Source organism: Caloenas nicobarica, chromosome 3, assembly GCF_036013445.1.
Source record: "Caloenas nicobarica isolate bCalNic1 chromosome 3, bCalNic1.hap1, whole genome shotgun sequence".
Taxonomy (NCBI): Eukaryota; Metazoa; Chordata; class Aves; order Columbiformes; family Columbidae; genus Caloenas; species Caloenas nicobarica.
The window spans coordinates 84,402,830-84,416,116 of NC_088247.1; the positions used below are offsets into that span (position 1 = coordinate 84,402,830).

The 13,287-nt window shown below is 39.2% G+C and overlaps 1 protein-coding gene across 1 annotated transcript in view; it reads left to right on the plus strand.

The window, feature by feature from the left end:
• CNST (consortin, connexin sorting protein) overlaps positions 1-13,287 on the plus strand; it is a 55,235-nt gene that overhangs the window by 17,885 nt on the left and 24,063 nt on the right. Inside the window, exons 3-4 of the mRNA XM_065630812.1 lie at positions 7,817-8,013; positions 12,013-12,043. Of these exons, the coding sequence (XP_065486884.1) occupies positions 7,817-8,013; positions 12,013-12,043 (228 nt within the window). The remainder of the gene's footprint in view (positions 1-7,816; positions 8,014-12,012; positions 12,044-13,287) is intronic.

Consider the following 13,287-nt stretch of genomic DNA (forward strand, 5'->3'; position numbering starts at 1 on the left):
TTTCTTGATGTTGCAAGTGTATTTATTTTAGTGAGAATCTTCCTTTTAATTTTTAACAACAGCTATTTTAAACAATTCCCAAATATCCCTCTACATAAAAGAACTGAACTAGCTTTCTTGTCTTCATACAAATTCAGAGATAAAGGAGAGAATAATCAAACCAGAGTGGAAGATCCCTGAGTGGGTGACAGCAAAGTATCACACAGGCAAGCTGGAATCACAAACTAAATTATTGGATGGCCTGTATTACGGTGATATTTTTTAAAATTTTTATTTTTAACTACCGAGAAATCGTGGATGAGTTGCTTTGACTCATAGCTAAAGAAGAGATTTATGAATCTTCTTGTCTTTCTTGCTAAACTGTTAAATGTTGCCATTCTGGAAAAGATATTTGACGTCAGTTGCCCATTCAGGACTTCTCAAGTGGGAATCAATAGACTGTAATAGCTTACAGTGAATTTGTCACCTGACTTACAGTTGGTTTTTGAGTCCATTTTGATGTCCTGGAGTAAGGAGTTCCAAGACTTCACCTATGCATCATTTGAAGAAGCGCCTCCTTTTAGCTGTCTTGATGCTGCAGTAGATGTATGAGTGAATAGACACGTCTATAGCTTCCAGATCCCAAATTTTTCTCACATTCTTTTTGTATACTAATAGTAGTTTTGAACAGACTATGATGATATCTCTTTAAAGAGGACACTGATGATCAAAGAAGTGATGTAAATTTAAATTGACAAATTTAAACTTTGTTGATTATTCGTACTTGGATTCCTTGCGATGCATCGTACTAACTTTAGTGCAGTAGAGATTGTGATTCATGAAGTGTCATCTGCTTCAATGTATTTTTGTAAATGTGGACTTCAAATTATCCCTGTTCTCTGAAAATATTTTCATCTTTTTCTGAAAAATCAGTGCTGGCATAACTAGTGACTTAATATTGTAAAAATCACACTGTGTAATTCCTTAACGTAGTATAGCGTGGTAACTTGCATTTAATCATTTTTCCCCAAGTTAAGTTCTGCAATGTACATTTTTTTTCTGTAAATTATTCGACTTCTTTCTTGAAGCAGCTTGAAGGTGTGAGAAGAAAATTGAGTGGTTGGGATGGATTTGGTGTTGCAGCAAATGAAATATATTAATATAAACTGGTCAAATTATAAAAATAGCCAAGCCATATTATTTTATTTTGTGTTCTGTACTGCACTAAACAAGATTTTGAGCTTGCTCAGTTAGAGTTATATCTTTACCACTAACACTCCTGAGTTAAAATCTCTTTTCTTAAAAATGAAATATTCTTTCAAATACTTCCTGGCCCTTTTTTTTTTTTTTTTTGATAGTTCTTGAATGAATCAGCCTGAACCAGCTTTCTGGTACTGAGTACCAAAGAATGTTTTTTAAAAAAAAAAAGATTACCATATGTTTTCTGTACTAGAAACTTCTGTTACTGGTGACTTAAGCTAACAGTACTGCATGTGAAAATTAAATGTCAATTAAAAAACAGGGAACAATATCCATAATTTTATTTTGATAACTTTTATTTGGTAGCAAATGCCTCATGCTTGCACCTCTGACTCATTCCCAGCCAGGTAGCACGACCATCTTAATTTTATATAAGTGCAGTACTGACAAAACAAAAAAGGTGAAACATATTGAAAAATGCATTTGTTATTTTTATTCACAAGGTCTGTCAAAAATGGAATTTTTTGCAATCATGGGGCTGCTTCTGTGAACTCTCAGGGAAATTTTGAGAAAATTTGCTTCTTTCCATGTTTTAGGAAACATCGGCACACTCAACTGGGCATCAAAGATGTCAGCCAAAACCTCTGTGAGTCTGGCAGAGCAGAAGCATGAACCCAACTCTCTGCCATGTTCCTAGAGAGCGCTCTGGCCACTGGAGGGTTCATATGTTCTGTGTTTTTTCACATTTATTTTAATAAAGGCTTTGGTTCCATTCTATTCTGGAACAAGTTGATTTTTAAAGACGAATACTTTCCAAAGTGAAAACTTAATCCTTGCTTCTTAAAACATCAGAAATATATATATCACTCTTTAGTTAAAAAAAAAAATCTGCTTGAAACGGTAAGGTTGGTTGATTCCAGGAAAAAAGCAGTGTTCTGTGCCCTTTTCATGAACACAGAGAGAAAATAAATAATTAGGGATCTTATTTTATCATAAAGGTCTTATGGGATAGCATTATTGTTACTACCTCAAGAAAAGCTCTTGGTTATAGTGCTACCAAGGCACAAATGCTGTATTGTGTTTAAAATAGAACAAGGCAGAATTAACCAGAATGTCTGTAAGGCATTGCTTCCAAATCAGGGGGGTAATTTGAGGGTAGAATTCGATTCCAAGTGAGTGACAGCTCAACTATATGAAGGCAGAGACCCTAAAGATAATAGAATCCAACCATTAACCCAACGCTGGCACTAAGCCATGTCCCTAAGAACCTCATCTACCAGTCTTTTAAACACCTCCAGGAACAGTGACTCCACCACTTCCCTGGGGAGCCTGTTCCAATGCCTGACAACCCTTTTTGTGAAATTTTTTTTCGTAATATCCAATCTAAACTTACCTTGGTGCAACTTGAGGCAACTTGACAGTCACTATTAAGCATGTTTCATTTGATGTTCATGTTTTGATATGATAAGTGATTATTAACTACTTCATCAAGTGCAGTTTGAAGTGACTTTTTTTTTTCTGACCAAAAAGGTTTGGCAGAACATGTGGACCCTCTTTTCTGGTTTCACGATCATGTGCTGAACAGAAACCTATATTTTGAAAGACAGCTGTAATTCCTTTCCTAAAAGTACTTCCTGGTTTGAATCTTGCATCCAGTTATTTCTTTGCTTGCTCTTCGCCCACAGCAAACCTAAATAAGTACTGGAAAAGCAGAGATACACGTTAATATTGAAAAAGCAATGTTAAGTTAGACACATATTTTGTCTGGCAATAAGCCCTGTGAAAATAGGCACCCACAGAGATTATTAGTACTCCCGACCTGGATAGTTTACTTAATAAAGAATTTAAAATAACCAAAAATAGAAAAGCGGAGCCTTCAGCGGACAAGCCAATGCCTTTCTTAAGCCCTAAATCTTAAACCTGAATCATCACTTTACAGTTTCAGTTGCAAAGAACACAAGGGGGTCTGAAATATGCTGAGTGCCCAAGCTGTAGAAACAAAATGTGATGGTTACTTGAAACAGATCCCTCACATGTCCTGCTTTTCAATGATAACATGATTTTCAGAAATTGGGTGTATTAATAGTTGAGGAAGAATAACATAACTCATCATAACTGGATAATTGGATTCTTTGATAACGGCTTTGATAAGACACCGGTCCAGTCAGTGATATGTGGGAAAGGTTTATCCCACAGGGGTAAAAGGATGCTGGGACAGGAATTAGCAAGGCTCATTTGGAGGGCTTTAAACTAGATTTGAAGGGGGATGGGGTTGTAGCTGGGCTTGCATCAGTGGGGCAGCATGCTGGAATCCATAAAGACTGGGAGGCCTCCCACACCCCTAGGGTGAAATCGGTGTACTCGGCTCGCTCCCTGAAGTGCCTGTACACCAATGCGCGCAGCATGGGGAATAAGCAGGAGGAGTTAGAAACCTGCGTTCGGTCAGGAGTTTATGATCTGGTGGCAATTACAGAGACATGGTGGGACAGCTCGCATGACTGGAATGTGGTCATGGATGGCTATGTCCTTTTCAGGAAAGACAGGCCAGCCAAGCATGGTGGTGGAGTTGCTCTTTATGTGAGAGAGCAACTACAATGTATAGAGTACTGTCCAGGTGCGGTTGAGGAGCAAGTTGAGAGTCTGTGGGTGAGAATTAAGGGGCAGGCTGGCAGGGGTGACACTGTTGTGGGTGTCTATTACAGGCCACCAGATCAGAGTGAGGAAGTTGATGAGGCCTTCTACAGGCAGCTGAGCGTGGCCTCACAGTCACAGGCTCTGGTTGTTATGGGGGATTTTAACTACCCTGATGTTTGCTGGAAGGACTACTCAGCCAGCCAGCCACAGACCAGGAGGTTCCTCCAGTGCATTGATGATAACTTTCTGATGCAAATGGTGGAGGAGCCGACTAGGAGAGGTGCACTGCTGGATCTCGTCCTCGCTAACAAGGAGGGTCTGGTTGAAGCAGTAAAGGTGGAGGGCTGCCTTGGCTGCAGCGACCATGAGATGGTGGAGTTCAGGATCTCATGTGGTGGGAGCAGAATAGCAAGCAGAATTGCAACCCTGGACTTCAGCAGGGCCAACTTTGGCCTGTTCAAACAATTGCTGGGCGAAATCCCATGGGCAAGGCTGCTTGAAGGTAAAGGGGCACAAGATAGTTGGTTAACATTCAGGGACTGCTTCTACCAAGCTCAAGATCAGAGCATCCCGACACGTAGGAAGTGAAGGAAGGGAGCCAGGAGACCTGTGTGGTTAAACAGGGAACTGCTGGGCAAACTCAAGTGGAAGAGGAGGGTTTACAGATCATGGAAGGAGGGGCTGGCCACTTGGGAAGAATATAAGGCTGTTGTTAAAGAATGTAGGGAGGCAACTAGGAAAGCTAAGGCCTCCTTAGAATTAAACCTGGCAAGAGGGGTCAAGGACAACAGAAAGAGCTTCTTCAAATACATGGCAGATAAAACTAACACCAGAGGCAATGTAGGCCCACTGATGAATGGGATGGGTGCCCTGGTGACAGAAGGTACAGAGAAGGCAGAGTTACTAAATGCCTTCTTCGTCTCTGTCTACTCTGCCGGAGGCTGTCCTGAGGAGCCCCATACCCCTGAGGCCCCAGAAGAAGGCAGGACAATGGAGGAGTTTGCCTTAGTTGATGAGGACTGGGTTAGGGACCAGTTAAGCAATCTGGACACCCATAAATCCATGGGTCCAGATGGGATGCACCCGCGGGTGCTGAGGGAGCTGGTTGAAGTCATTGCTGGACCACTCTCCATCATCATTGCTAAGTCATGGGAAACGGGAGAGGTGCCTGAGGACTGGAGGAAAGCAAATGTCACTCCGGTCTTCAAAAAGGGCAAGAAAGAGGACCCGGGCAACTATAGACCGGTCAGGCTCACCTCCATCCCTGGGAAAGTGATGGAACACCTTATCCTTGGTGCCATCTCAAGGCATATCAAGGATAAGAGGGTCATCAGGGGCAGTCAACATGGCTTCACCAAGGGGAAGTCGTGCTTGACCAACCTCATAGCCTTTTATGAAGACATAACAAGGTGGATAGATAATGGCAGAGCGGTGGATGTGGTCTACCTTGACTTCAGTAAAGCATTTGACACAGTTTCCCACAGCATCCTCGCAGCTACACTGAGGAAGTGTGGACTGGACGATCTGGTAGTGAGGTGGACCGCAAACTGGCTGAAGGAAAGAAGTCAGAGAGTCGTGGTCAATGGGGCGGAGTCTGGTTGGAGGCTTGTATCTAGTGGAGTGCCTCAAGGGTCGGTTCTGGGGTCAGTATTATTCAATATATTCATCAATGACTTGGATGAGGGAATAGAGTGTACTATCAGCAAGTTTGCTGATGACACCGAACTGGGAGGAGTGGCTGACATGCCAGAAGGCTGTGCTGCCATCCAGCGAGACCTGGGCAGGCTAGAGAGTTGGGCAGGGAAAAATTTAATGAAATATAACAAGGGAAAATGTAGAGTCTTACATCTGGGCAGGAACAACCCCAGGTTCCAGTATAGGTTGGGGAATGACTGATTAGAGAGCAGTGTAGGGGAAAGAGACCTGGGGGTCCTGGTGGACAGCAGGATGACCATGAGCCAGCACTGTGCCCTTGTGGCCAAGAAGGCCAATGGCATCCTGGGGTGTATTAGAAGGGGAGTGGTTAGTAGGTCCAGAGAGGTTCTCCTTCCCCTCTACTCTGCCCTGGTGAGACCTCATCTGGAATATTTTGTCCAGTTCTGGGCCCGTCAGTTCAAGAAGGACAGGGAACTGCTGGAGAGAGTCCAGCGCAGGGCCACAAAGATGATGAAGGGAGTGGAGCATCTCCCTTACGAGGAAAGGCTGAGGGAGCTGGGTCTCTTGAGCTTGGAGAAGAGGAGGCTGAGAGGTGACCTCATTAATGTTTAATATGAAGGGTGAGTGTCATGAGGATGGAGCCAGGCTCTTCTCGGTGACAACCAACAGTAAGACAAGGGGTAATGGGTTCAAGCTGGAACACAAGAGGTTCCATTTAAATTTGAGAAGAAACTTCTTCTCAGTGAGGGTGACGGAACACTGGAACAGGCTTCCCAGGGAGGTTGTGGAGTTGTCTTCTCCGGAGATATTCAAAACCCGCCTGGATGCCTTCCTGTGTAACCTCATCTAGGTGTTCCTGCTCTGGCAGGGGGATTGGACTAGATGATCTTTTGAGGTCCCTTCCAATACCTAACATTCTGTGATTCTGTGATAACTTGGGTTTATAACAGTTTATTGTGCACATTTCAGTGGCCAAAATCTCTAAAATGTTTTTTAAAAAATTATGGGATTATTTTTTCTTAAGTTCAGTCCTATGTAAATGTGTCAAATTCAATGTTGTTTTATGAAAAAAAAAAAGTTCGCGAACTGATGGAATAAGCTGTAGTTTTTTGGTTACTCCTAAGGCTGTGTGTTATAGGAAACCATCATTTATTGCTTTTATTCTCTGATCTTTGTGATTAAACTGGTCCAGTCTGTATATAGGTAGTTGATTTCTCCCACTGCTACTGCCTGCTCTATACTTCTTCCCTAATCTCGTTTAACATTTCCTGATAACTGCCATATCATGATCAGCAATATACTTCAAAAAATGCATTTCTAACAATAAAATGTGAGATTTGCACCCAGAAGGTTTTTCCTGTAATATTTTTACATTATCCTTCATACATGTTGCCAGTCTTCCACGTGCATGTCTGACTTGTTCAACTTCTGTAAAACTGGAGGCAGGCAACAGTGGACTGCAAGGGAATGTGCCATGAAGAACCTCATTTTCTGCCTAGCAAGAAGTTCTGGAGGCTAAATTGAGCTCACAGATCCTTGTGTCATGGTTGCCAATGTAGACCACCACTACTGGCTCATTTGCTGAACTCTCAAATAAACTGTCCAGCTATCTAGGGGGGGTCTTCCTTTTCACTCAGCGGGACAGTTGCCCTGGACATCTGTCCCCCACAATAGAATCCCCCACTGTCATCATCTGCTTCTTTTTATCCTTTAAGATCCTGTCGTTACTGTGAGGAACCACTGTGTTATCATCTGATGAACAGGTCAAATTGCCCATCCTTCCTTCCCAGGACTTCTCCCTGTACAACCTCCTTGGCAGGAGTGAAGAGACCAACTGAGAACCTCATTCACACTCCCCTCGCCTACCTTCTTTTTGTCATTTTTGAGTAAAACTGTGTTGCAAACAACCATGCTTTCTGCCTCTGCTATATTACAGTTCAGTCTTAACATAGAAATTTGTCCACTTGGATCCAAGTATTGATTTTTTTTTAGCTGAAACTGTAACAACAGGCACAAGGCTTTTTATTTTAGGTCATCCTGGTCTTTTATTAATAACTTTGTAGAACAGTTTAGACTAGGTGGGAGTTTTTTTGCTCCAAGTTAAACTCAAGTCCCAGGTAGAAATGTACAAAATTATCCAATGTATGTTATTGTGTTTTTTCAGGTTGGTAAGATGACACTGAAACAGACCTATCACAACTAATTTTGACAACACCAGTGTTTTGTTTACTTGCAGGGATGCTATTTAGATACTAGGCTCCTATTCATAGTTTTGCATTGAAATTTCCTAAAAAAGTAACTTGATGTATTTTTTGAATCCTAACCTGAGTACTTGTTCTTTTTAAAGGAATTCCTACCGTGGGAACCGCAGCAATCAAGGAGGAAAATACTCTTGTTACAGATATAGATTCTGTGCCCGCTGAAGGTGCTGCTGAGGCAAATGAAAACTTTCACCAAAAAGAAAAATTGCAGTCTCTTTTCTCTTTGCTCCGTGAAGAGGTTGAGCAGATGGATTCAAAGATACTGCCCCTGTGTCTCCATCAGGTACTTCCTATGATTCTGAGGTGTTGCAATTTTGTTTTTATTTGAGACCTTTATTTATTAGGAAAAAATGCATTAATTCAACATACGCAAATATTCATATCTGGACAGGGTATTTTGATGTATAACAGGTGGTCATGGCAAATACCTTCTCTAAGGTCTTCTAATATATCTTAAATTATAAATTGCCTTGAAAGTATAGTCTGCAGTTAAAGGAAACTCTTAAGGATGGGTTTTCTAATTCCGCAAATGACTAAATTGTAGTTTCACAGGAAGATTTAAGGAAGTCGCTCTTTGACATATCTTAAACACAGTTTGTAAGACACTGGTATAGATACAAGACAGCTGATGTCTAAATAACATTTTAAATCTGGATTTTTTTTTACTGTTGCAGACTTCCTTCTAACATGAATTTCGTGCATGAATACTAGGAGTTAAGGTTTCTTAGTTTAAACTTTAGCACAGTTGCCACACCTGCAAGACCAAAGGTAATACTGTGCAATTTGAAAAGCAGTCTTTTTTACTAACTGGGCAGTGTGTTTTTCCTTTGAAGTTTCTTTGAAACTTAACATTAGTGTAAACTATTTGTACTTTTAGCTATGCTGAAGTTGGTGGTCATACAGGAACTGTGACAGCCCTGAGAACAGAATCTGCATTTCCAGATTCAAAGCTGTAATCAAACAGTATCTCTTTTTTCCTAAGAAATATCAAGCATTTTGAATGGAGTTTTTGAAAGAAAGCTAACAGAATTTAAAAGGTCATAACACACTTTTTAATCTGGGGAAAAAATAAAGGATTTTAAAGATAGTATTCATGTTTTCCTCTAAAATGAGTCTTAAGATTTTTTTTTCCCTTTCCAGCGAATTAACCCGTCATCTTCAGTCTTCTTTTCAGATTGCTAATACAGCCTGCCAGTAACTTTCTCTTATGCCAAGTCTAGCAAATACTCTTCTATCACATTCTCTTTTTATTTTGCATGACAATATTCAATGTAAAATAAAGAGCTGTGTCAGATGTTCTGGCGTATTAACAATCGGCGTTGTTAGTGGGAAGCCTGAATTAAATATTTAAAGGCTGTGGAATATAATGGGCTGTTCTAAGGGTAAACTTTTAATTAAAACAGGATGTAATTTTCTTCCTGTTTTGAATGGGATTCATGTGATTTGATTAGTATTTGTTACAGGATCTAAGAAGTACTTAAATATATAAAAAACATAGATACAGAGCTTTGGAAACTCCAGAAATCCTTAGAATGCTACTGTGGATAGCAGACAAAATGTGCAAAAAAAGAACCTTAGAAGTCACTTGCCAATTCTCTTTGGGAGGTACTAGGCTCAGAATGATTAGTAATAAGGCTGAGAGCCAGGAATATGCAACATGTAATCTAGACTCCTCTGTCAAGTCGCTGTCTTTTTTGAGCAATCATCTTTAGACATTTACAGAAGGTGCCCACTTGTTAAGCCCTTCAAATTATGAATGCCTAAATTGATATGCCCCAAAGATTTTGAGACCGAATGTTTGTGTGCTCCCACAGAGTCATTGGAGTATCAGCTACAAGGTGTCTCAACCTGAATGTTCAGATATCAGGGTGCCTGCAATTATTGGACACATGTTGAAAGCGTGGCCCTTGCCACACCATGCAAATCAGAAGACAGCCAGTATTTGCTGCCCCTGAAGATTGATTAGTTAATGCTTGCAAAGGTCACTGATGCTGCAGAGTTCTGTGGAACAAAATATTTTTACTTCTGAGGTCTATATTTTTTGTATTTTTTTCCGTTTGCAAACAAAGCCACCACTATTCCTCACCTTTCTAGGGAAGCCCTGCCTCGTTTTCTAGCAAGCACAAATAAGTTTTGTCATTGCAAATCTCAAAGATTATTTGTCAACAGAGAGAAATTAGAAGAAAAATGTGTCAGTTACCATGTTAGATTTTCTATGCAGTGTTACACTTTTTCCTTTCCAGGTATCGGCTCTGTCTTTTCTATGATACTCCTCACCACCAACTCAGAGTCAAAGCAAAATTCTGATGCTCATTAGAAGTATGCTCATTTTCTGACTGTCTTTGGATACTTGCTTTCTCTGAGCTGGTTGCATGGCCTCTAGTACAATGGTGTCTTTGTCCTTTTAGTCCAAGAAATCATCCTTTATGCCAGTTCTCAAGGCAGAGGGGGAAACACCTGATACTTTTACTTGATAAACAGAAAAATTATTTTTTCTAACTGGTATCTCAGCTTTTCTTCTGGAAGATCTGCCATTTCTGTGCTTGTAGTTTTGGCTTTGAAATTGCTGGTTGAAAGCAAAAGCATCACTAGGAAGAGGATAGCAAATCTATTTCAGTAGTCTGCAACTAACATGTAGCTTTGGTAGTGCAATAACTTGGTATACAGGAACATAATTTTCTCTTATGTTTGCATGCCCATGTTCTTGGTTTATATACAGCTTCTCAGTGTATAAACCCTTGGTGAACATATATATACTGTTTCTTTTTGCAGTGATCTGTCAAAGATGGGTGTTTATAAAATTACCCAGCCAGGGGCGAAGTTGTTTTTTCAGACGTTGCAGCTAAATATCTTGAATGCTTAGGCATAGGGATCCATTGTTCAACTCCTACCTGTTGGTTAAGGTAACAGTTGTTAAAGCAGCTTTTAATGTCAGCTTAGCATTTTGTTAAGCAAGAAGTACGAGAGATTGACTTATTTGTTCAAGTATTTTTTTTTTTATATGTAGTCTGTCTTACATTTGATTTTCCCGGTCTTCAGTAACTGCTTTAGAATTATTTTTGTTTCCTGTATTAAACCTCCTTAGCACTTGGAGCTCTAAATGCAACAGGAAAAATTTGCTTATTTCTTGTGTTGACTCCCTGGTATTTCTTTGTTTTGACATATCTATATTAACTTAACATCCATCTAAAAGAACAAGTCTTGAAGAATTGTTTGGGTTTTTTTTTTTTTCAATGGTCATCTTTGACAGAGCTGTCTTGTTAAAAATCCAGTTTTAATTGTTCTGTTATAGAAATGTCAACCTAAGGAGGAAGAGCCTCAGATTTGTTCCATGTCATAACAACCATGGTGCAAATCAAAGAACTGCCATCAGGCTTAACTCCATGACTTGCTCTCTTGTTGAAGAGCTTCAGATATCAAGATGTTAGGCTTAGTGAACTGACACATGAGGTAGAGGATCTTTAAATCTTTTTAAAACAGCGGAGCAGCTTCAGGAAAGGAAGTGGCAGAAGTCCGCTGCAAAGGTATTGTCTGGCTTCTGTGAGTGGACTAGGAGTAATACAGAAAAAAATTCAGAACTTGAGTCCTTTTATGTTTATCTCATGAATTTCAAATATTCGTATTGTAAATATTTCAAATTCTATGTACTTTAAATATTTTTTTTGTAATTATTTATTGTAAATAGGATATAAACAGGAAGGTTGTTGGTATGTCTCTGACACTGTGGTAGGTGGTATTTTTAGTGTCTTTTATCCAAAGATTGTTCTTTTCTTATCAGTCAGGAAACCTCCATTTCTCTATTTTATCATATTGCACTGTAATGCTCAGGAGAACTCAGCAATGACTGTACTTTGGTCAAACATAAGGAAGCAATGGTCAGTAACAGAATTAAAAACTAAAAACAGAATTAAAACTCTTCAACTCATATCAGTAAACATGGTATTTCTGTTCTATGTAATTTTAAAACTTTCTAATATGATCACAAGAAAGGTTTCTGAAATAATTGTTTGTTGTAACGATATAAAACCCAACTAATATTTGGGCAAATCCATTCATTTGAGAGGACTTAATATCATGCAACAAAGAAATGTTATTTTTAAACATCTTTCCTAGAATAAGAATACATGTATTCAGTCTGGACATTCGTATTTTACCCAAACTAAATGTGAACTTGCAAAACAGATGTGTAAAGCTGTTATAAAAAGTTTGTATTGTATCCTTACCACTCTCGTGAAAATTATAGAATCTTTTTTTTTCTTTTTTTCTTTTTTTACTTTTGCAGATAGCTGAGACCTATTTTCAAGAGGAGGAATGTATCCTTTTACTTGTAGAAATTGTTATGCGATATTAAAATGATCTGGCATGATGAAATATAAAAGACCAGTGCTTCACCATTGACTCACAGGTTGTGGGACAGGGTTACAAAGAAGTAAACAGCCGTAATTTACCTTTGAGTTAGTCTACAATATGTTTGCAAGTCCTTCTTAATCAGACAGCTGGAATATGAGTTAAGTAATAAATCCACTTCCAAAAGCTGTACTGATACAATCACCAGTAGCTGTGCACAAACAAGGAAGTAAGAAAATATTTTCAAAGAACTTCTGTTTTCATAGGATAAGTTCTGTTCTTAGTATTATTAACTAGGAATACGTCCAATCTAGATAGGGTGTGTTCTCTATTATATGAAATAGGGCACTGTTATAGCAAGAACAAAATTATCACAACAGTTGATTAGAATATGTACTACAAGTGTCTAGATTAGAATAAAAATACCAAACACAGTGAGCTGAGGGAGATCAGCAGTCTTCAAACAACAGCAATGTGTTGTTTTGCAAATGCTAATTAGTCAAAATCATATCAAGGTCGTTTGAGAAACTGTCATAGGAAACTGGCTAATTACTTCTGGGAACAGCTAGTTCCATGATTCAGTTTATTTTGATTTGTTCCTAGATAATACAAATAAGTTTGGTCAAAAAGTTGTAATAGTTGAACTGCTGCTAATTACTCTACTATGTTTCACTAATTGTGGGAGAGAATAATCATATTAAACCTTGAAGTGAAATTACATTTTTAGAAAAGGTGGACTGGTTATTCCTCAGTTTGTTTTTAAGGGAAAAGGATCAGACTAAAAAGAAGAGTGAAGAGTGGTAAGCCCTTAAGGTATAAGTGAATCACTACGATGCATCATAAAGTATGTAATTTGTTACAAGCAAAATACGGCAAATAGGCAATTATCATGGTTAAATAACAAGGCATAAGAAACCTGGAAAGGTATCCTTGAAACGTAGCCAAATTATGTCAGCCTGTAGTACAAAACCAGAGAAATAACTGTCATAATATTATAAAAGCAATACATAAAGATATCCATCACTGTCTTAGAAGACAGTACTTCTGGCTTGGTCATCCTAATTCAATAGCATCCATCCGAAAATCCAAAATACACAGCACAAATTAAAGGCATGGAAAATGTCTGTAGCAAATGATGGCTCTGCAGGGGGAAATGCATTCAACAGCAGGATAGACAGTTTTTCTTTCATAGAAGTTCCTTTAATTGAAG